The 22,589-nt window shown below is 37.7% G+C and overlaps 2 protein-coding genes across 10 annotated transcripts; both read left to right on the top strand.

Annotated features, from left to right (window-relative positions):
- LOC100642952 lies at window positions 1–11,140 on the top strand. 5 transcript variants are annotated; one of them, XM_020867916.2, is made up of 7 exons: window positions 1–218; window positions 5,730–5,878; window positions 6,749–6,871; window positions 6,958–7,270; window positions 7,350–7,513; window positions 9,347–9,484; window positions 10,135–11,140. In XM_020867916.2, the coding sequence occupies exons 2-7, from the start codon at window positions 5,768–5,770 to the stop codon at window positions 10,231–10,233; spliced, it is 948 nt and encodes a 315-aa protein (XP_020723575.1). In that variant the 5' UTR covers window positions 1–218; window positions 5,730–5,767; the 3' UTR covers window positions 10,234–11,140. The 5 variants fall into 5 exon arrangements, 4 of the variants coding, with proteins under 4 accessions (XP_020723575.1, XP_020723573.1, XP_020723574.1 ...); XM_020867914.2 differs by lacking the exon at window positions 1–218 and adding an exon at window positions 4,732–4,987; XM_020867915.2 differs by lacking the exon at window positions 1–218 and adding an exon at window positions 4,738–5,034.
- A 2,617-nt stretch (window positions 11,141–13,757) lies between these two features.
- LOC125386392 lies at window positions 13,758–22,570 on the top strand. Of its 5 annotated transcripts, none has more exons than XM_048412537.1 (5): window positions 13,758–13,932; window positions 15,797–15,887; window positions 20,382–20,997; window positions 21,949–22,224; window positions 22,325–22,570. In XM_048412537.1, exons 3-5 carry the CDS (start codon window positions 20,395–20,397, stop codon window positions 22,406–22,408), a joined length of 963 nt encoding a protein of 320 aa, XP_048268494.1. In that variant the 5' UTR covers window positions 13,758–13,932; window positions 15,797–15,887; window positions 20,382–20,394; the 3' UTR covers window positions 22,409–22,570. The 5 variants fall into 5 exon arrangements, with proteins under 5 accessions (XP_048268494.1, XP_048268490.1, XP_048268497.1 ...); XM_048412533.1 differs by having other exon boundaries at window positions 20,395–20,997; XM_048412540.1 differs by lacking the exon at window positions 15,797–15,887 and having other exon boundaries at window positions 20,395–20,997.
- Window positions 22,571–22,589: the final 19 nt, after the last annotated feature.

Genomic DNA, 22,589 nt, shown 5'->3' on the forward strand with positions numbered 1-22,589 from the left:
CGATTTTTTGTGGGTTTTTTAGAGACCGTTTACTCGACAGTGAGTGCAACTTTGTCGCTATTCGCGAAACCAGTTACTCCGGATCCTGATAATTGATCGATCGAGCGATATATCCATCATATAATGTGAAAATCATCGAAATCGCCTGGTTGAACCGTTACGATATACTCAGTGAACTCTGACGATCGTTAAACCCGCGTTCGAGGTGATCCAGATACGTAAGTAATCGATCGAGTGGTTTTATAACGAACGTTAGATGAATACGTTACATTAGCTGGAAAAAATTCTAGCGTTTGCAGCTCTTCAACTAGAAAGTTGCTTACCACTTTTCTCGTTACGAAAATCACTTAAGTAAGTACGTGTTGTATATGAATTTATACGATACTAGAGAACGAAACAAATTTAGCGTTTCAAAGGAGTTTATCGTTCCTGTCTCTTAAAGTATGTTGCACAAGGAGAGTCATCGAATGCAAACACGAATCTGTCGTGGTCAGGTAACTAACGTGGAATGAGAGGTGCCGGAGCATCCGCTTTCTTTTCGAGGTCCAGTCGTTGCGCAAGAACCGCTATCTCCGGGACCAGATGAGCACTTCGCCCTGTCTCGGGTTACCTTTCTTCGGAACCGGCTAAAAAAACGTCTTGCTTGTTCTCGGGAGATGTGCGATCCGTTACTTTCGTCAAGACTATCGACTTTCGTTATTGATCAAACGATACATCCCAAATGCTTTAACCAAGTGCATACCTTCCGATTTTTTCAATGGATTTCATCCTCGTTGTCTTCCTTCCCCTTTAGGAAATTTTTTTTTTTATATCGTAGATGGAAGTGATATAGTAAAATTGTAAAGTAAAATGTTAATTAGAATCTAAGTCGTAATTATGGCCATATTATGAATTACACATTGGTCAGTTTTTTAGAAATCAATGTCCATCGTCGTTAGTAATTCAACAATGAATTTAAAAAAAATATTATAGAATACAACCGAGTAAATACGATAACTATTCTCTTTCACTGTACATATATATTTTTGCGTGATCTACATTTCGTGTATCCCTGCATCGTTAAATTTCTCGTAAATGCATAAACGTTCACAGTCTAGTTACAATTCATTTCTAACTTATTTATCCTAAAAGCTCTAATTTTATAACTCGCCGGTGAATTACTTAACGATTTATTTTTTTCAATTACAAAGGAAATTGCTCTGAATTACAATTTACGTAGATAATACATCTTACGCCTGTGAACGAAATTCTAAATCCTCTCGTTCCAAGAAGATCGCAAATTACATACCTCGATCGTCTGAACCTGTGAACTCTAACGTTTGACCGATTTTCAGACTTCGCCATATCGTTCACGCTCGACTACACCTTTTTTCTAACGCTTATTGACACTTTGTTTCTCTTTAATCCTTTCTCCGTTCTGTTCTCCCTCTCTCACTAGCTGTTTGGAAAGTTACCAAGTCTAATCGCGTTTAAAATACCTCATGCGTTTACGCATCCAGGCGCTGTGTGGCACCACGCGACGAGAAACGAAGATGAACGACCGTCTGACCACATAACGGCTCGTACTACTTAACCAACTAAAACCTTTACCCGCCGTTGTCTAAACGACTTTAGATCGTAGCCTCTTTCTTATCCGAGGACGACTTGCAACTCGTGACGAATCGCTAGGATAACGTATTCCCGTTTTATCTTTCACGTTTCATTCGCGGAACGAGGTCTACCAATGATGAAACGCTGTTTCCTTTCTAAACATCGTTCTCCTTATCGGGATGCAGATGCTTATCTGCAAGCGTTACCGATCAAAACGCAATTATTATATAGCATAAAAAGTTGAATAGGCAGAAGACGTGTCTTTAAATAGAAACCTTCTCCATTGTGAAAGGATTAATTTTTAGCTTTTTAAATTTTAATGCAACAGGGAATAACGGAGGTGTCGAAGTTGTTTCGGTTACGCTTATGACCGACAATTCCATCCTGTTCTCGTGCAGCGACTGTGAGATTTATTCTGATCCAAGGGAATAAAAGCAAAGCGGCATTTTTCGACCGCAAACAGGTGTTTTCGTAATACGTTCGTGAATCAAGGTATTCCACTATACGTGATAAGTATTAATAAAAGCTAAGAAGATCGCCAGTGAGGACTTATGGTTGCACAATCATGGTTAAAAAAACAAACCTCTTTTTTATTTGCATAATTCCCTCGTATTTTCTTCGACGGCCGTGCGTTCCACGAAACTCGAGTGATCACCTTGGACATTAAAATGGAGCGTACTCTCGTTGGCAATAGCCCGCGTTTAGGTTTTCGTAACATCTTTAGCCGTGAACCGAGCTCACCAACGAACAGTATAGGATTTTGTAACGCGCTCGAACGATGGGAATAAAAAGAGAAAAAAGATGTCGCATAAAATAACGCGTGCACGTAGGGTCGGCTATCGATAGCAAGTGCACTCGAGCACCAAGTCGGGAAGTACGTCCTTGATCCTTTCTATCCACGCGTTCGCGGACTGCATTTCAAATTGCGCTTTCGAATTTCACGATAACGTCACATCGATGCAGCTACGAATTAATTGGATTTTCGAAGCTCGCTTTAGAGGACGATAGAGTCCTTGACGATGCACGATAAGAGCCTTTCTAATTTCTTTCTAGCTACGAAGAATAGAGCAATTAACGAGAGCGATCTATGAGATTGTTCGATAAAGATAATGTGGTTTTATGGGAGTCTCTCTTGAAACAACTTCTTTTTTTGTACTTAAGAGGAGTCTGAAAATCTCGAATAACTTCAAGTCTATGGTCAAGGTGAAAGTGAAGTTCGTCCCGATTAAATTTCCCGAACAAGTAAGTCGGTGGTAATCGTGAGTGAAATCAATCCAGTTTCCACGGATAATTGCAAAGAACCGATGGAACAACAGCAACTAGAATTGTCTGCAATGGTTAAAATTATCAGCTTGTAATATTCGGAAAGAAATTTTACAAATTTATAACGGTGAATTTTTTAATTTTTAACGATTCTTTGTAAAACAAATGGATAAAACATGTTATGCATTTCCGATCCGATAATTATGATCTTTTTTATTAGCAGTTCTACTATCTAAAGAGCTGATAACGAAAAAAATACCTGATTATTCACATATTAATATTAATAATTATTAAAAATCGTGTATTTAATTTTAATACATCATTGATAAGATTTAAATTTCATACATCTATCTATTGATTTCACAGAAAGATAACACGAATTGTTCTCGATCATTAATTTACCATTAATCTATATATTTTATTAATACACGTATATTAATAAATCCATCATGATATACTTACATATATTTGTAAAACTCAGTATACATGTTATTTTCATTTCTTTAATTATCGATTAAAAATCCGTTGTTAAAAATATCCAAGTTATGAGATTTGGTTTAACAAAAGATTCGGAAAAAAGGTCGACAAGAAGTCAATTCGATGTCAGAGAAAAGAAACTTAAAAGCCGGTACTTCATTGTGAGTCCAATTACGAAAACAATACAGAAAATTAAAAGCATAGTGTTAATTAAGACAAGATCACGACGTCGTTTTGTCACGACTGGCAGGCACGAGCGCAATATGTAAAGCGAGGAAGAAGAACGAACCAATTTGGAGAAACTAACCGTTACATAATCGATATTACGACGCTTCGACATCATATGAGATAATACTGCGAGAAAGCGACGTCAAACTGTACCTTCCTAGACCGCCAAAAATGAAATTGCAACGTACCTATCCGGCTCTTAATGTCTTGGATGATAATCGAAGCAACAGTTAGTTGCAATCACTCTACGAATAATTTTCAACTGCAACCATTTTCGTATAGCGAACAGTACGCTAGGAACGCAACGTCTCGCGTATAAAACGTCTAATTATGTAAAGACATATAACCAATTTTGTTTTCCTTATTAGTTGCATCGTTATGTAAAAATTCCAACGGAGGGACGCGCGGGATGCAACTTACCTATAGGAAACAACGCGAGTAATGCAGGTTTTATGAATACGTATAAAAGTAAATCAACTTGCGTAACAGCACCATATAATTCTTCTATTTGATCAGTTATATTATATCGCTTTCGAAAATGAGAAGAGACCGATTTCTGTTAACGAAGGTGAAAATCTAAAGGTATCCGAAGAATAGGAAGAACGAGGAAGAATTTCAAATAGTCGCGTTTACATATTTTTCAAATTTATGATTATGTAATGTAATACTAATGGCTAAAAACAAATTTTGTCCTGCTCCATGTTTATTGGTATTGCTGGATCTTAGATTACCTTCCAATAACAAGTTCGAGCGAAAGCCATCTGTTTTATAAATAAACCTAAACAGTGTGAATCGTTTGAAAGTATTCATCTGAGTTAAAGAAACCTTAAACAACGTTAAAAGACCGACTGGCTCTCCTATCAACCCAACACAATTACACGTTTCTTACTACCTTCTGAAACATTACATAATACGATTATCTTTAGTTGTATCACTGTCATTGTCGCCGCAGGCGGTCTGTCGTTCGATGACATCGTTCCACTTGTTTTTTTCCACTTTCACACCCGAATAGCTCTGACCTTTCCAGTTTCCCACCTCTAAGAATCACCCCACCATTCCTGGTCCCATTAAACGCCACTTATTCCACGATTTTGAAATCACTTCCCCGGACGATCGTCTAGACACGCACTAGTTAGTGGCATCTTCCCCTATGCAAATAGTTGTATAAAGTCGCGAATAGGTTGTCGCGAATCCCCATCACGAACTCGCAGGACAGATCCGTTGATTTCGAGAGCCGAGAGAACGAGGCTGCGTGGGATTCGCGGAGCAAATCGAACCTGCCCCACCTGAGAGGCGAGGCTTGCGATTCTCGAAGCTCGATTCTCGATTCTCGAAGGGGCACACATGCTCGCCTTCGTTCCCATTCGGCCTGCTAAGACATCGGGATCTCCTTCACCGTGGTCCTCAAACGGGCCTCGCGCTCCGCCAGGTACACATCTCGCCTCACGCACTCGCGTCCACGCTCGCACGCTATCTGTAAGTTGATCACACATTCGACTCATTCTCGACGCGTATCTTCGTATTTCTGACAGCATCACCACGTGGCCTCTTTGCCTCTGCGTACACAGATCCGCTACTCGTATCTTTCGTTGACAGAATGGTTAGATCCATCAAAGGTCGTTCAAACTTGTTACAAATTTTAATTGTAATTTTTCATTTTCGCCTTCGTGATTCGGAGAGTGTTTTGTGAAAATTTCACTTCATCGTTATTATTATATATTTTGTCTGTAGTTACGATTGTCTTTAATGGTTCGTAAGTTTGTAATTATCCATCGATCCATCGATTGATAATTCGATTGATCCATCGATCGTTGGCAGTTTCTGTCTCTGTGTTATATTGTTATTTTTTCCCGTCTTTAATTAAAATCGTTCGCGTTTATTCGCAAATCTATAGGACGTGTAATTTTCTTTGACACATAATCGATCGACTGTCAACTCCTATTCTTGTACAATAGATTCGTTTCGGATGATTACGAACTTTACAAACACGAGTTTTCGTATGACGTTACGCTTGATAAACGTACGAATATAATTTTCATAGTTTTTTAATCCGTGTTATTTGTTCTCCGTCATCCTTTCACTTGACATTTCTAGTTAGATCGTCGTCGTTTTATTTTAACGAAAAACCGGTAGTGGTTTCCACTCTACTCATTACACACGATTTTCCCTAGAACAAACGAAGCCGAGTATCGAAAGAGGAGGAAGCAAAATGAGGATAACTTACGTGCTCTTTGGCCTCGCGTTGCTCGTTGTCTACGTGTACTCGAGCCCTATCGTCAAAAGGGAAGCGGAATCCGAGGATCTCAATCCATTGAACGAGGTAAGGCCAATTACAATTCTTTTCGACGAACGAGCAGTATGGGAAGGCAAGGGAGGGAGGCAGTCGTTACGCAGCACGCGTATGAAATCACGCGAAAACCACGGATATCAAATGGAATCAAAATGTGGCTCGCAAGAGGGGACCCGCTGTGAATCGCGAAAGTGAAAGCGCCTATTTCGAGGTTTTATTATATTGCAGCCTCTTACACGAATTCAAAGTAGATGCTCGAGTGAACCGAGCTCGTTTGCGATCCCCTTACTTTCTTCGCTTGTACGCACGTATCGTGTCTATGATCACGCAGAACGTATTAGGAAAACAGAAGAAAGAGGAACGGAGAGACGGATCGATAAGCCGAATGGAAAAAGAGAGAAGCACGGCGGGCCGAAGAAACGAGCGAAGAGTGAAAGTAGTTGACTAACTTGACGAACGCAGACACGCGAAGCCGGATACGCGCGCGTAACTGAAATTCTGATGCGCGCACGTGGCCGTACGCAGTGTACATAGCCTCTCTTGACTCTTTCACTCTTCGTTGATGGAGAATTTGTGTGTAAAACTCGCGCTACTTGTCTCTATAATAATCGAACTTGGTCGACGATGATAGACGTAAAGTCTGATCGTCAACGATGCCGTCTCGTGGAATCTTCTGGAACGATCGGTTAAAGACACTTTGAAGTTTCACTGACTCGACGTTATATACTTCGATGAAACGTTAAACGTTTGATCCTTTCTCTCCTTTCCCCGGTTGCTTAATTTGATCGTTCGACTCGTCGTTTAATACGATCACAGAGGGAAAGTGGTTTCCCCGATGAAATGGTTTCCACGACGAATTTCCTGTCTCGAGAAGAAATTAATATGATACGTTTCGGTTAGATATACATCGTGGAGGCCGACGATGATCAGGCGGCGGATGGAGACAGGACCGACAGGGATAAGAGGAAAGTCGGCGTCATCAAGCTGGGCGTGTCTAATGGGATAATCAATTTCGTTTTCGGCGTAAGTGTCTGACATTCTCTGCTTCGAAAAGTAATCCTGTGATTTAAACCGTAAGAGATTTTATTCACATCGAAACCTCTTTGTAGAAGCTGGATTCCTTCATCGATGCGAAAACTAAAGCGCTGGGTACGTTGGATGAAGCAAATAAAGTAAAGAACGCTGCGTATGGCATTGATAACAAGCATTCGGCTACCAGCAAGTTCATCAGTGATCTGGTCGCTTCGAAACTGAAAGCAGCGAGCGGAAGCATCGGACCGGTACTAAACAGCGCGCAAACTTTCGTCTCTAGCTTCAAGCACGGAGTGACTAATTCTGCCGTTTCGAAATTGCAACCGCTTGTTGCCATCGCCGGTGGCTTGTCCCAGTCGTCCAAGTCGTCGTCCGATTCGCACGGCGGAGGTAAGAAAAGAGATAAACACTTTTTGGATCAGAACCTTGTTTAATCGATAACTCGTTTACTTTAATTTGGGATTTTCAGACGAAGGAAACGGAGACTCGTCAAACGCGCTCGCGCTTATTGCGAACCTTTTGAGTAAGAAGATCGGCAGCTTCAGTCAGTTGAGTCAGAGCAAAAACGACGGACAATTCGGTCATAGCGAGGAAAGCACCAACTACGGATCGTACGGACATGTTAGCGACGGGGTAGGAATACCATAACAGTTTTTCTTTTCCTCTTCTCCTTTTCTCTTTTCTCTCTATTCTCTATCTTCTCTATATTTTCTATCTGTACAACACGGCTGTTACACCGCAACTGATGAATGTTGCTCATGGAAGTGAGTTCTATGCTCGTCACCTCTCGTAATTAGTAACAGCACTCGGTAATGAGTCTCTGTTCTTTTATCCTCTGTTTGCTTGTTCACTCTTTGCTGTGGAGAGTCGTTCGCCATGAAAGCAGACATTTAACAAGGGATTAGGAGTAATAGGGAGCTTCCGTTTCATTTCTCTCTCGTTTGTTAAACTTGCATGTCGGTTAGATAACAATTAGAGGCATGAGTTCGTTTAGCCTCGCATACTAAAACGATCCGTCGAACCTTCGTTATTCCATTGCAACCGTCCAACTACGCATGCGCTTACTTTACTTATTATTATACCATGAGAGAATTTTTCATGGTAGTTTTAGTTTTTCAAATAACTTGCTTGCTCAAAAACGTAACGATTAAAAACACATAACTACGTTACTAGTCGTCGAGTATCGCGTGCTGAATTAACCCGCTACGGAGCACTTTTGGAAGATTCGCTTTAACGAGCGGCTACGGTCAAAATCGCCAATTAAAATAACTGTTGTGCATAAACAGTACGAATACGGTCCACCGCAAGGGGCGTATTATACGGCTTAAAAAAGCGGATGCGGTGCAAACGAGGACATTGGACCTTGGCCTTTGGACACGTCCAAAGGGATCATCGATCAGCCACGCTTGAGAGAAGATCCATGACGCAACTAAACATTCATCTTAAAGCGCGAACAAATAAATAAAAGCGATAAAAAGAAAGAGAAAATAACGAGAGGATTGTACGAATGTTATATAAACGAGCGTCTTTAATTTTCGTAACTGTACGACGATATATCTACGACAATGGATTTTTCTTTTTAGCACGGCCGATAAAATGCCAGGATCACACAGGCGACACAATTAATGTTCTAATATTAAGAATGACACGCAAGAGATCTCCCCTATCTCGTCTGTCTCATCACTTCCGGGCTAAAGTTACCGAGAAGTTACCCATGAAATTGATTCACCATTGTGCGATCTGTAAATAATTCTTTAGGTGTATGTTGCTGTGGGACTGTCTCGTCCCATGTACCTCAACGTTGTGCAAATCAATTGTAAATAGAGTATTTAACCGCTCTTTAAATATACACTCTAACGGTGTACGTTTATGAATGGTAGATGTTGATAATGATGATAATTGTTTTTTTCAATAAAATCACGATCAGGTTTTCTTTGTCTTTGAATCGAGTACTTCAGTCTTTTACGAATGCCATCGATGTCCTGCATCCTTTCCTACCCTTCTCTGAAGATCTTTAAGAGGATCTCTAAGAATCTCTAAAGTCGGTATTAGAAGGATTGCACGATTTTATTGTAGCATCGTAAAGAGATAGTTAATTATTGATATTGTCAAATAATTGCGAACATATTGAACGCGATTGCAGGTACCAAGAAGTTTACCGGAATGTTAGATAATTATATTGGAATACCAACGTATCGGACACGCCTATTTTAATTTCTTTTTTCTTAATGCATAGAGGAATAATTTACGTACACGTTATTACTATTGCATGAAAACACGACGCCATAGATATGCTATCGTCAGAAAAAAGACAAATAGGAAAAGAAGGATGTAAAGGAATAAATCGATTATCCCTTTTTTCCTTTTTTTATGATATCGGTACATTTATTTACTATATCGGTCGCACGGTGTAGCCTATACACTGTGAAAGGCGAACTATCATTGACTGGTTTTACGTGTGTTTAGAAATCGATCTCGGTCACCACAGAAGATATCCCTACTTTCGATAGGATGAGGGTGTCCTTGGACGTACCACCATCTGTATTCGGTTCTGGTTTCACCTTACTTACCAATGTCAGCAAAGTCCTGAGCAAGATGATAATGGTAAGTAGCAAAACCTATAATTACTTAATCGGATCATTTCTTTTTCGATTGGACGCTTAATGTTTTGTAGACTGACCGAACAAAAGTGACAGGAATAGATAATTTTCTTATGGAAACGATTATTGGGCGTTGTCAGGATTATCTTGCAACACTTTACTCGAGTTTATTTGCGATGCAACGATTTTTTTCATAGCTTTTACGTCGCATTGACTAATTAACGTAGACATATCACCCTTCACTCGATTTATTACAAAATCGTTGCGGTTCTTCATGCGTATCATTCGTGAGATTAAAGTGGAACACTTCTCGGTTACATATGTGGAAATTAAAATGAATAACTAATCCATTGCGTGCTAAATTAATTTGCTAGTTGCTGGCTTAGAATTATCTACAGTAGGTATCCGGATATTTTGATCAATTTTACCAGAGTGTACAAACTAATGGTAAATTGATGACGCGATAAATGCATTCAAAAAACAAACCAATTATTTATCATTCTCGTTTCAAATTTTCCGAAATCATTATCACCAATCTTCGTTTATATTATTTAATAATTAACGTTCAAAACGATACAGAAAAGAACGGAACAAATTTTAACATGCATGTTCGTCAATACCGTACTAAAAGATGACTTTTTCTGTGATTTTTAGAATTCAGCACGTCGAACACAATCAACCGTAGAACTGCTTAAACCAATATTCAATAATATCCTTTTCTCTGGTGAAAAGACGAATGTGCATACTCACTAGAAGAAACTCTTCAGAGGCGACAATCAGATAGCTCAATTATTACTTCAAGTATTTTCACGGGGTCCTGATTGACACACGCCATTCTTCGGGAACGAATCGAGAGGCGGGCTCCAGTGATCCGTGCAAATAGTCTGAATTATCAAGATAGAATCCAAATTATGGAATAGTCGTTTCTTTTCTTTTTTCTTTTTTTACGAGAATCCTGATTGAAAGGACCTTAGGTGAAATTAGAGGTGCCTGTTAGATATTTTACTAAAGAAATTTGTTTCCTACGGGAAGAACTATATTTATCGACCTTTTTGTGCGTTGATTAACTCAATCGAAACTAAATTCTTTTCTATCCTTTGAAGAAAAATTGCTCCTAATTAAATATGAATAATAAAAATGTTACCTCGGATAATTTTGAAAGGAAGACGTAGCGCATTAAAATACCAGATCATTTTTGTCAAGAACAAATACATTTGTCATTCGACTATGTAGTAACTTATGAAAGAACAAAGTTGTGTAGACGAAACATGGAATCTGTAGAGATTAAACTCCCACTTTATAGCTAACATCAATCTTGCCCAACGAAGGCTGATTTTATGGAATTTCGACGATGGCTGCGATCGCGGTTAATCGTTCGTCGCTCCGTTCCTATCGAATTCGTTGCCATAAATTATTGTTCGCCAAGCCGATAGTTCAATGGTCGCGTGCCGCTGTCAAGGAAGTACAACGCTGCAATAATTTACATATTACACTGTTATTGCTTTAACAAATTAAATAACAGTGTGCGATATCAGAATCGTAGAGAAGTGCTGCGAGCACTTACATTTACAATTACAATTATATATATAATATTACAATTACAAATTTGTTAACTGTATTTTCGATCGAATAAACGTGTGTACGTTTTTGTAAAACGAAATTCGTTACGTTACTTCTCATTTCCTTGTAAATGCCTATCATCGGAAAATAGTTTTCAATTGAAGGTTTCCGGGATACTTTCTAGATACGAGAACGACGTAAGTACAGTTGTCATGCCACGTACATAATTGTTTCGTTAATCTATTCAGGACTTTTCTTCAGGTTAGAGAAAGATTTGCTTCCCTGTAAATTATTAATAAACATTAATACACTGCAGGTTTTTATGCAGTTATGGAAAATTGAAACTGCAAAACTGCACGTAACACATAAAGGTGTATAAAACATTCAAAGCTAATCATAATAAGTTGTATCGAATAAAAATATGAGTTTATATAAATATCCGCAGTCTAGTCTCTATGTAAATAAAAAGGCATCTTTTTATATTCCTATAAAGAATACACAATACTCATAATAAATTTAATAAAGTTTATTATATAATAATAAAATTTATATAATAAAATTTAAGACGAGTTTTCTAAGAAAAATACACTTACAGTTTAATTAATTAATAAACGTTGAGAGATTAACAGGTCATTAGACGAAAATTATGCCGTTACATATCAAATTAGATTGTATTTTAAATACTTCACACTATTATATATTATGTATCATACTAAATTCGATGCAGAAGGTTTTGCGATACCTGTAATTACTACTAATGGTCTGCTGATGAATACGAAGCGCTGAGAAATGGGATCTTTGTCCCTCAGACGAATAATTGAAGACCGAAAGCATAAGTAAAAGTTCCATATACATATTTTAATATATAATACTATCTTTAAATCGTTATCTTGTAGCTTAAGTTGCAATTATGTAATTAAATAGCAGAGAAAGGTGAGGTTTATCTCAAGTATCTTTGATCGGTGCCTGTACGTAATGAAATCAATTCACACATTGTACAGACGAGATAATAATCTCGCGACACCAAAAAGTGCTACTCGAGGAAACAGCTATTAATTATTCGTCTAAACTTCCGTGTCCGGTGAAAGCATTATTCAGACACTCTATCGAATGAGAAACGGAAAAATAGGCTAGGAATGCGATTGCAACTAACAACGAAAGCATGTACCTGCCACACACACAGTTTCCTAATGATAAACTGTCAAAATTATGCAACTGTACTCGGTAGAATTATATAAAATATTTGTATGCGACTTATAGATTAGAAAACACTTGGTTTCTTGGAATGTTTTTATTCTTTTTTGAATAGACGTAATTAAGATCTGCAGTTACAGAAGTATAAGATCAATAGAATTCTATGTACACAATACTATTGCAAGAATTCCTCGCCGGTAGTTATAAATAATAAAAAGTAAATGATTCAAAGACCAACATATGTATATTGCGTTCTCTCGTGAATGTAGGTTAAAAAAATGGACGGACTTTGTATCGTTTAGCTAAAGATTCAATAGAAATGCGTGTAATTATGCGACCAGACGTCGACTCCGACATGAAGAGATGCAGCTCGTGTCCTAGTTCTAGATATTCTAAGACATCGATGAGCGAGTAATTATCACTCGTGTGTATGTTACGTACTTTCCTGGTTGTCACCGATCATGCGTTTCTTTTATTTGTGATCACATTTTATGCAGCGGATGGTTTATGAGAAAAATAAAAATTCGCAATATAATCGTTAATTTATGATCGCTTTGTCAACCTGCGATGTAATAAAATTTCTCAAGATCTATAATTAGAAAGATGACAATTTTACGATAGTTGACTACTTAAGATCGCCTGTAGATAGGTTTCCCGTTATGTAAGAATATAGCGGTTTGCAGTGTACGAGGCGCCAACTACAGTTACGCTGGCGCCAATTATGATACTTTAAACGCCATTTATGTCACTTAAAAGCTAATTTTGAAGTAATTAAAATATTTTCTATTTCTTTTTCCACTTTCATAACAATTTTGTTATCTCATTAAAATTAGAACTATCAGAATAGTGAAAATGACCAATTCATAATTTTTCATAGAAATTTGATAAATTTGCAACGTCGGATTTTTGATGATTTGAGTACTTTTTTTGTAAAATATTAAGTTGATGTGTATATTCCTTCCGCCTCCTGGTTCATCCAAGTAAACTACCAATGTTGCAATAAATATAATAAATGCTTTTTTAATGATAAATCTGTAGATATTTACAAAAGAGGCACAATGTGCCAGCACATGGATGGATCTTGTAAACCAAGTTTATGGAAGACTTACTTTGACGGACAAAACTTATGTAATAACTTGGCATTCTTTCGTATACCTCTCGAATTTGGTTTCTTCGATACACGTCTCATATTTCACCTATCGGTAGATCTGCTACTAACATTAAAATTTGCAAAACTAAAATTATTGCTAATAGTTTAGCCCCCGTTTACGTAAGAATCGTTTGTTACCTAATTTTCTGAGAAACACGTCTAATGGACTTGTCATAGAGCACACCGTCATCAGGGGATATTTAGGTGCGTCATCATGAGAAATTGTCCTTCATGCGTAACGCAAGATTGCTGGAGAAATGGATGATGGAATGAGGGACGCTAAAATTTCGAAAATCTGTTCCGTTGCGGTGATACACGCGAGGTCTTTCGTAAAAACGTGAACGACCTTCGGTGCTGATTCGAGATATTGAAAGGAGGAGAGACTCATCTCGTTAGTGACGGGTCTGCCGTCCGACAAGATGCACTTGTTCTTACGCGTTCGATCGCCACGTTATATTTCTTCGCTGTGCCACGAACATCGGTTTACATTGCAGAGCTGATACGGATTTTTCTGCTTGATTGAACAAGTTTGAACAACTATTGTCAAGGTAAAGTTGACAAATGTCTAAACGCTTTTATCCATTCTTAGTTTTTGATCTTACCGTAAAATACCATTCTACTTTTGAGAACTAGTGTCAAGGAATGACTGAAAATTGTTTCGATATAAGAGATTTTTAAATTTTACTATTTTGAAAATTGTAATCCTGATAGGATTGACAACTTTTTATATTTAACTCTTTCTAATTCGAAAAATTTTAATACGCTTTAACTAGTGACTGTGGTACACCTGTACAATGAAATCTTTTGAAACGAAGGATTTTGATTTGAGAAGAAAAGAGTTATAAATGAGTGCACATTTATTTCTACAGTAGCTTCCTTTCATTTGTTGTTTTTCGTCGATTATAATAAGATACGATTTTCACACGATCAATGTCGCTTTAGCAGTGCTAATGGAATGTAAGAGATTAACAGATTTTCACTAAATGTCACTAACTATTCAGGGTGCTGTGAGCTTATAATTAGTGCAATTGAATGCAGAATTTGTCAAATTATTCACTCAGTAATCGCTTTGTATTTGTTTATCAAATATTAGCTATGTATTTTTCAGTGTCATAATGGGTAATTTTTTATTTATCAAATCACTTCCACCTAATTTTTAAAATGAACTATCACTGTTGTCGATATACAGTATTAATATGTAAATGAAAGTGATATTTTTCAATTTTCCTGTTTCCTTCGCATTTTCATTCGTTATAGAAAATAGTTATACCGAATTGCTGGACAGGTATCGAGGTCAAAGCACCTACGATCACTGTTTCGTGAGCAATTACGAGAACGTTATGTAAGAATAGATTTGACCACGCTTTATTATACAACTTGATAGCCAAAATACCGTATAGGTCAAATTCGTGCAAAGAACTGAAATCTTTCTTCATGGCAAACACGTTGTTTCGTAATGTTGTAGGCCTATATCTAAGAATCAAGAATCGTCTTGATAACCAGTTGATATTTCTCTAATTAGTAAGAAAAGATGCATCAATAAACGGCTCAGAAGCTACGTTGATCTGCGTCAAAAATTATATAATAATCAAAAAAGTAGAAAAAACTGTGATTCTAAAACATATCAGTTTTTAAAATTTATCTTAGAATTTGTTACTCTTATTTACCACATTGATCGGTTCTATAGATTGAAAAATAAGCGGAAAGCGATGTTGTTATGAACATATTACTTAACGCTTTGAATGTTTATCTCAAAATTTACTATTATTCATAGGCACTATTTACATATTTAGTAGAATTTAGTAGTATTATTTGTTTCAGAATTCACTGCAGTATTATTTATGTTAATTATAAATAAACCTACAGAAGTAAGACAATTGTGGACTGCATACGTATATACAAATTCATATTGAAACTCATAATTAAAAAATAGGAAATACTATTACGAGTTATACGTTAGATATTATTACGAACATTATCCTTCGGATTTTTATCTCTTCGATTATATGTTTGGTGTGTTTTATACACCGTTACGCTTCAAATTTCTCGTAGATTCCTAAACATTCAGAATCCACTTGCTTCGTGTACCTGTGTCACGAAACTGAGAAATTTATCAAAAGTGGTACTGATCGCATATAATTAAATTTTCTGAGAGACTCAAATATACCGACACATGAGTGACACGATAAATTGCATACTTATTTTTCCACGTTGCACCTTCGTGTCACTATATTCGGCTGCTGCAAAAGATACCAGACTTCAGTTCGTGACCAGCGTCCTGATGTTCTCTATATCGAACTCGATTCCCGTAACTTTAACACAGCCTGTAACACTTGTAATTCACTTCGAGCTTCGTGGTTTTTTCCTATTGTGATTAGAAAATTATATTAGCCATTTCCTGTACATTTCCAGGTACGTAACAGGATAACAAGGAATTGCATAAGGGTTCGTGAAAGAAGACGGTCAAGATTACGCAATAAATATTTGTACGCAGCAAATAAAAGTAAGTAGATAGTTCACCTACAATGGTATGTTAACTTGGACCAGCGAAGAAAAGTTACAGGGATATTTCCTGTACTTTTGAAAAGGGAGAGTTTTGTTGATCTTGTTGTTTCGAATCGACGCTCTTGAAAAATGAAGTTTGACAATTCAGGGTTACTTTCTATGATTGCAGCGAAAGATGTCTAGCGTAATTCAGTGACTGTCTGTCATTTAATTCGTTCGACTTAATCTCCCAAAAAATTAGATTAGACAATTTAACAAAATTTTTTTGTTACATAGAATAAAAATAGGAATGAATTTTGGCGTAATTACACTACGGATGTTTATGCAAATTGATATTTTCAGAAACACGATTAAAGAATTAGAAGCTAAGCACATATTTGTTTCGGCCAGTAAATTTATTATAATTACAAAACAAAGATTAGAAAACAATCGATAAATAATATAACGAGTACTATACCTCGAATGCTTTACCTTTGAATTTCCCATAAATGCATAAACATGATTGAGTAATTATACGAATCGATTGAGATACAAAGCACGATTTTTAACACACAATTACGTCCCGTGGTTCCATAATTCATTGACATTATTCTCACGATTATCGAAATAATATCGCTGTTCTCCGATACGTTACTATATTTGTTCCCTCGCTAAACAGTCCGCGAATCGTAGACGTCTGAGCTCGAAAAATGACGGACGATTGTAAAACTAATTTCCATATAACTTCAAACTCCGAATCTAATTTACTCTAAATTTTTGTCAATTCCACGCATGCTGAAGACCGCTGACTCATAACGGGTGGAAACCGCGTTGCGTAACGCATGTACATATATAGATCCTTGGATACATAAGAGAGATTTAAAGCAAACGTTGAAACGCTTGCTTACATAAAATTTGGAACGATAATCTATCTTGAAAACAAAGCTTTATAGGAAAACATTTCGATTTACTTTTACGCAAGCAACTATTTGAAGTAAAATAATAGAGTTACGAAAGAGAACTTTATGGTATACACCTTGTAACTTGTTGACTTACTCTCATTATTAGTTATCAATTATTATGCAAGAAAGTTGTAATATCCCGAAAATTTATAACCGCCAGTATGGAAATACACAAAATTTTGGCAATTTCGATACTATTTCGCAGTTTATTTCCCATTCTAAACGTTTCGTTTCCTAGTACGGTGAAAGAAAGACGCGTGACAACTAGACCGTGGAAAGAATAATTTGACTGGAAATTGCATCGTATCCGCCCTCCTTCAACATTTTCCTCCGCTAATTTATTAACTCTGGCGTTCTTTTTTTAAAACTCGAACTCTTAACTTACGATAAATAATTCACGTTCCTAATCAAATATACATCACTCGTCAGAATCTCATAATTGATAAAGCACTGAAAAGTGCAACCGACTATAATAGTAAAAACGCGAAACTTCATCAGTGATAATGTTCGAAAATAATTACGTCCGCGTGGATTTCCATTATCGACGGTAAGAAAGTGCATCGCGGGCATAATAAAAATGAAGTAACACGTCGAGCGAGGCATTTACCATCGATTTATGTTCAAGGAAACACGTGGTCGCGCGACGGCCAAGAGTGAAAGTGAAACATGATCTGTGATCCACGTGCTTCTGATGCTCGAGCGGGGCTAACTTACAAGTACCGTATCGACCGAACCTCGGACAGCACGTTTCTGCTCCAGCATGTCGATCGTTCCAGTGAAAGAAATTTCGTAATCGCGGACGAAAAGTGGCGGATAATTCGACGTGTGTGATTGAGTGGCATCAAGCATCATTGAACGAATGCCAACTCGAAGGATCGAAGTTGACGCGAGACAGTGGACTCTAATAGAACCACCATCGAGATTTTTTGTGTTTGCTTTGTTCCATTGTTTCCTCGATATATGGGAAATTTGAAATGGGAATTGAAGATTTCAGAGGAAGAAAGTATTCGGTCAATATTGGGAGAATTTGAGGAGTAATCCTTTAAAGTTGATTGTATCGACTAAAGTTGATTTCAACGATTCGGTTTATCGACCGAGTCCTTTCGCGCGATCGCATAATCGACAACGCGATAACTCGTGCAACTTCTGTAGAAAGTCGACCGTCCGGTTTAATCGTGATCACGGCAAAAAGGAAAAAAGATCGAGGAGCAACCTTCAGAAATTTCAGAAACTGTCAGAGACCCGGTCAAACATCCATAGCGTCGTGTGTAGAAATATACTATTGACTATACGTGCCGGGACATCTGTTCATATTTAGTATAAATTCAGTGCTTTAATTTTCTATTTATTTTATTGTAAATCTGTTATGTCATACGCGTCATGTTACGGTCAATAAACCTGAATAAATGTAACGATTATGTGTGTTAATACTTTTGGTCGACGATGTAAGTAAACATTTCTGGCAATTCGATGAAGTTGAAATTAATGTTTGCTTATACATATTAGTTACATTGTTGATACAGAACAGCTATGTAATTAAATATATTCTATATAAGTACGGTATAATGATACTAATTTAGAAACGTAGTATACAAATTATTCTAGAATGTCTCTATTTGTATGCTCGCCACCTGTATTTGTCCTCGGCTGCCATTTACATGTCCGCAAATCAGTCAAACAAAAAAATTACTCAAAAAATATTCTTCCTGTTCGAACATAATTTCCGTGAAAGGAAGTTGTCTACTTCGTTATGATAATTACAGCCATCTCACTGGAAGGTTATTACTTACAATTGAACGACATATATAAGTATAATCACTCGCGTAATTTAGATGCACCGACGTTGCTTCATAACCATTACGACGATCATAAGGTACTACGATCTCGAACCAATTACTCGCTCGATCAACGAACAAGTGTTCCGATTTCACTTAGCCCAGGTGTATGTTATGATTACGTAACTGATTTTAGACTTCCTTAATCATTTCATGCATCGACCCGTTACAAAATATAGAGTCCAGAGTGTAAACGATTAGAAACGATCGAGAGCAACGAATGTTCGCGAAACGTAAAAAAACTTGATGACCTCGCGTTCAATTTCAACAAAAATAGACATTCTCCAACTATCTCGTGCCAGTGTTAACGAAGAAATAAACTGGAATGATAAGAACAAACAAGAAATACCTATCGGTTAAACGGCTTTTTCATTGGCGCGGAACAACAAAGAACGATGTCTGTTGCATCACATTCGAAATTCGTTGGTCAATTGATTTCGAAACTGTCGAAATATCGCTGCTAGTGAATTCCCTGCACGCGTCAACTCGAGGTTGCGTCGAAATGGAGCACAAGGGGAAGTATCTAACCAAGGAGTCACGAAAAGCCAAATTCCGATCGTCGTTGGACAGTCACGCCCGATCTGGCACAAAGGTTACAACCGTTTCATCGTCGAATCGAATCTCACTCGTTTAATCGATCAAATAAAACACATAACCGTTGTTCGATCGCATTTACCGGTATCTTCGGGAGTGCAAGAAAGACTGGAAAGTGCAAGAAGTGAAAGCGCGAGGAAGGTTCACGGGCATTCGGTATTTCTGAAATTTTCCACCGACTTCAGACACAAAGCTTCGCATTCTGTTTTCACGCGTTAATTCTCAACGAGGTTCATGCGTGACTCATAATCGTACGTTTCAGTAAAAATATCGCGTACGATTTCCCGCGTTTCTTAAAGACGTACCCCCGTTTGTCAATCGATAGTACCTTTTAAATTGAATCCAATCGTATCACGAATACGAATTGCTTGGTTAGTCGTATTATTGCTATTTCCCTGACGACCATTCGTGCCACGCTTACGTGATGGGAATCACGCGACCGATGGAGATTCGAGTTTTTAACGACTCGAGTAAATAGCCAACCTGTTCTGGCAGTCGCGGTTTCATCGCTTTTCCGATTCTTTTTCTTCTTCACGAAAGTTTCGTGGCTTAAGTGAAACGTCGAATCGATTCTCCTCGCGTGACACCCAGCGAGTTCTTCGCGAAGAAAGTACGTGGCGTAATTTCGCGGAGAAGTTGTTCCAAGTCTGTCTACAGAGTGTACCTTAAAACGAAATTTACATTTTTGATAGCCTGGTTACGTGTTGCGGATGAATCATTCACAGTGAATATGAAAGGTGAATGGAGTATTTATTAATTCATTGATTGAACTCGTTTCACTGGTTTTCGAAGTGTCAGAGTTAGCATTCTCTATTACAATTAATTACATGGCAAAACAATGTTACCTGAACGGCTGTGTACTTGTTGCTGAATGATATTAGTAGCGTCAGTGTCGCTTCAGCACGAATCGTATCGATATCGTTCATTCGATTCATCAAAAGTAAAGATCGACTCTACTTTGTTCATTGATCGCTTTGGATATCGATTTTGGATGAAATACAGATGAAAACGATCTTTACTTCTTTCGCTGTGAACGAATCATCCACGATACGTATTTAAAGCGTGCAATCTAGATTTTCCTTTAGACATTTTCCACGTGTAAATTCTGTGACCGATTAACAGCGTTTAATTGCAGATGCAGGCGTCGTCGATGAATTTATTGGCAGCCGGCTTATCGCTATTTTGCTTCGTGCATCCCCTCCATGGCGACCCTCAAGGATTCTATTCGACGAATTATGAGTCCTACAATCCTGCATTTCACATATCAGACCCGGTGCACCGTGTTGCACAATTTCCTGAACGATACGATCCCCCGAGCACTCGGAAATCTTCACTACGCGTGGCACAGTATAGAGAAACATCCGAGGCCACTCCAGAAGAAGATCAGTTTGAAAAACCTTTGCTTCTACTGAGTTACTCTAGAGGAATGACAGAAACGATGCAGCCAGCAGTATATAACAGGTATAGTGATTTTGGGTCGGGCGATCGTGAAGAGAAAGCGAAAGAAGATAGAACAAACGTTGAAGACGAAGATAAAAAGAGTGACTTGGACGAGGAGGCAATTATAGAAAAGATGAGGATTCTAGATCGACTGTTGTCTGAGGATTCAGGTGAAAAAGATTTTGATACGAATGTAATTGGAGACAAGATCATCTCGGAAGAATCGAAGAGGGTTGTCAGAGAAGTGAAGAAGAAGAAGCCGGGATTGTTTTGGTCCTTGGCAAAAATCATGTTCGAGGTAAGACATTTTCTGTCTACATATGTATAGTGTATAGTGGTTAGACTATGGATATTTGAATTTTCCGGAAGACAAATTTATCGACGCCACTTTTTGTTAATTTCACAGTGTTATCCAAATGTATGATTAGTACTTACTTCTTCAAAGGTAGACCAGAAATAGAATAAATGTATATTTATCAAGGGAATGAAAACAAATGATCGTAAATCTGAAAGAAAATTAAAAACGATAATTTACGTCACACATCGTTGCTTTCTTTCGTTTCTCAATTTACGAAGTTGATCGATATCGATCGATTTATAACAGATAAAGTATACTTGTGTAAGAGTGTATTCTACATCCAATGGTCACGACAAGTTCCGAGTTTCCCTCCAGGATAAAATCGTACGCAAAGAGATTTTAATAGATCGGTGATGACATCATGGTAAATCCACATAACCGGACCATTCAAGTTGCCTGGTATGCGGATGTGCATTTTCCCCTCCCTCTGTTACAAGGAAGAAAAAAGGATAATGTGCACTTAACTGCGTATGGTCAGTGAAAGTGCGGGTGAGATTGTGCAGATGACCACGATAGCTAGTGACTCGAAGTCACGTAACTGTCGAGTGTCGAAGGTTTGATCGTTGGGCGTGAGAGAGTTTAGAGGTGGCAAGCAGTCCAATGCACAATGGACTGAAACTGTGAAAACATGAATTGTATTCTCGCAGCGCTATCATTTATACGTTATTCGTTTATGCGTTATTTTACACCATATATTCCAATTCTGACAGTATTTTTTTTACTAGAAGGAAGAATTGTCTTTCTTCTCAAGTATATATGTTCGTTTCGTTGCACGGAAAAATCCTAATCTGGATCATTAAGCAATCTGGATAATTCGCTAAATAATGAGTTATGTTTTATATTTACCAGTAAAAAAAGCTGAATTGTAAAAGAAATTCCTAATGCTTGCAGGCAATCAGCGACACGACATCAGCGATCAAGGAGATCGCCACCATCATCAATAACAGCATCGCTCCGGATTCGGCCACTGCTAGTAGCATGATGAAAGGATCCCTAAAAGATGCAGATTCATCGAACATGACCAACGTCAACGGAACAGAAACAACGACATCAATACCCACGACCACGCCCTTTGTCTTAACTAGACAAACGCTACAGAGTTTAATCAGGCGAAACGTCTTGGGGCTCGTTAAACTTTTTAATATCGAATGGAAAGACGCATTAAACGTAAGACGATTCTTTCAAGTCCTCCCAATTTGATTCTGATTCTAATGATCAATTTATCCGGCCATTTGACCCATTCATATTTTGTCTGTACATTTTCCAGCAATCGGAAACAAATGTGAAAGAGTTCCAGAGGGATCTAGGAAACCAAATAGGCAGTTTCTTTCGTGACAGAAGGGACACTTAAAACGACTGATTGCATTAGGACATTTCTTATTCGATAAAATTCCTTCGACAGTGTACATCCTCCAAGCATGTAGCCAAAGATCGAACATAAGTTTAACCGACTAGTAATACGTGTAAAAGACCGTTTCTTTTTATAATTTGAATTAAAGAGTTGAAAGCGAAAGCGAAGATGTTTCATATTG

The sequence above is a fragment of the Bombus terrestris genome, chromosome 2 (genome assembly GCF_910591885.1).
Source record: "Bombus terrestris chromosome 2, iyBomTerr1.2, whole genome shotgun sequence".
Taxonomy (NCBI): domain Eukaryota; kingdom Metazoa; phylum Arthropoda; class Insecta; order Hymenoptera; family Apidae; genus Bombus; species Bombus terrestris.

Bases quoted from the DNA above. Each gene is read 5' to 3' on its own strand.
- LOC125386392 (XM_048412531.1), top strand. From the start codon at position 18,991: ATGATAAGAACAAACAAGAAATACCTATCGGTTAAACGGCTTTTTCAT. The intron at 20,998-21,948 runs GTAAGACATTTT...TAATGCTTGCAG, and splicing joins TGGCAAAAATCATGTTCGAG to GCAATCAGCGACACGACATC. The intron at 22,225-22,324 runs GTAAGACGATTC...TACATTTTCCAG, and splicing joins AATGGAAAGACGCATTAAAC to CAATCGGAAACAAATGTGAA.
- LOC100642952 (XM_020867914.2), top strand. From the start codon at position 4,903: ATGCTCGCCTTCGTTCCCATTCGGCCTGCTAAGACATCGGGATCTCCT. The intron at 6,872-6,957 runs GTAAGTGTCTGA...ACCTCTTTGTAG, and splicing joins TAATCAATTTCGTTTTCGGC to AAGCTGGATTCCTTCATCGA. The intron at 9,485-10,134 runs GTAAGTAGCAAA...TGTGATTTTTAG, and splicing joins TCCTGAGCAAGATGATAATG to AATTCAGCACGTCGAACACA.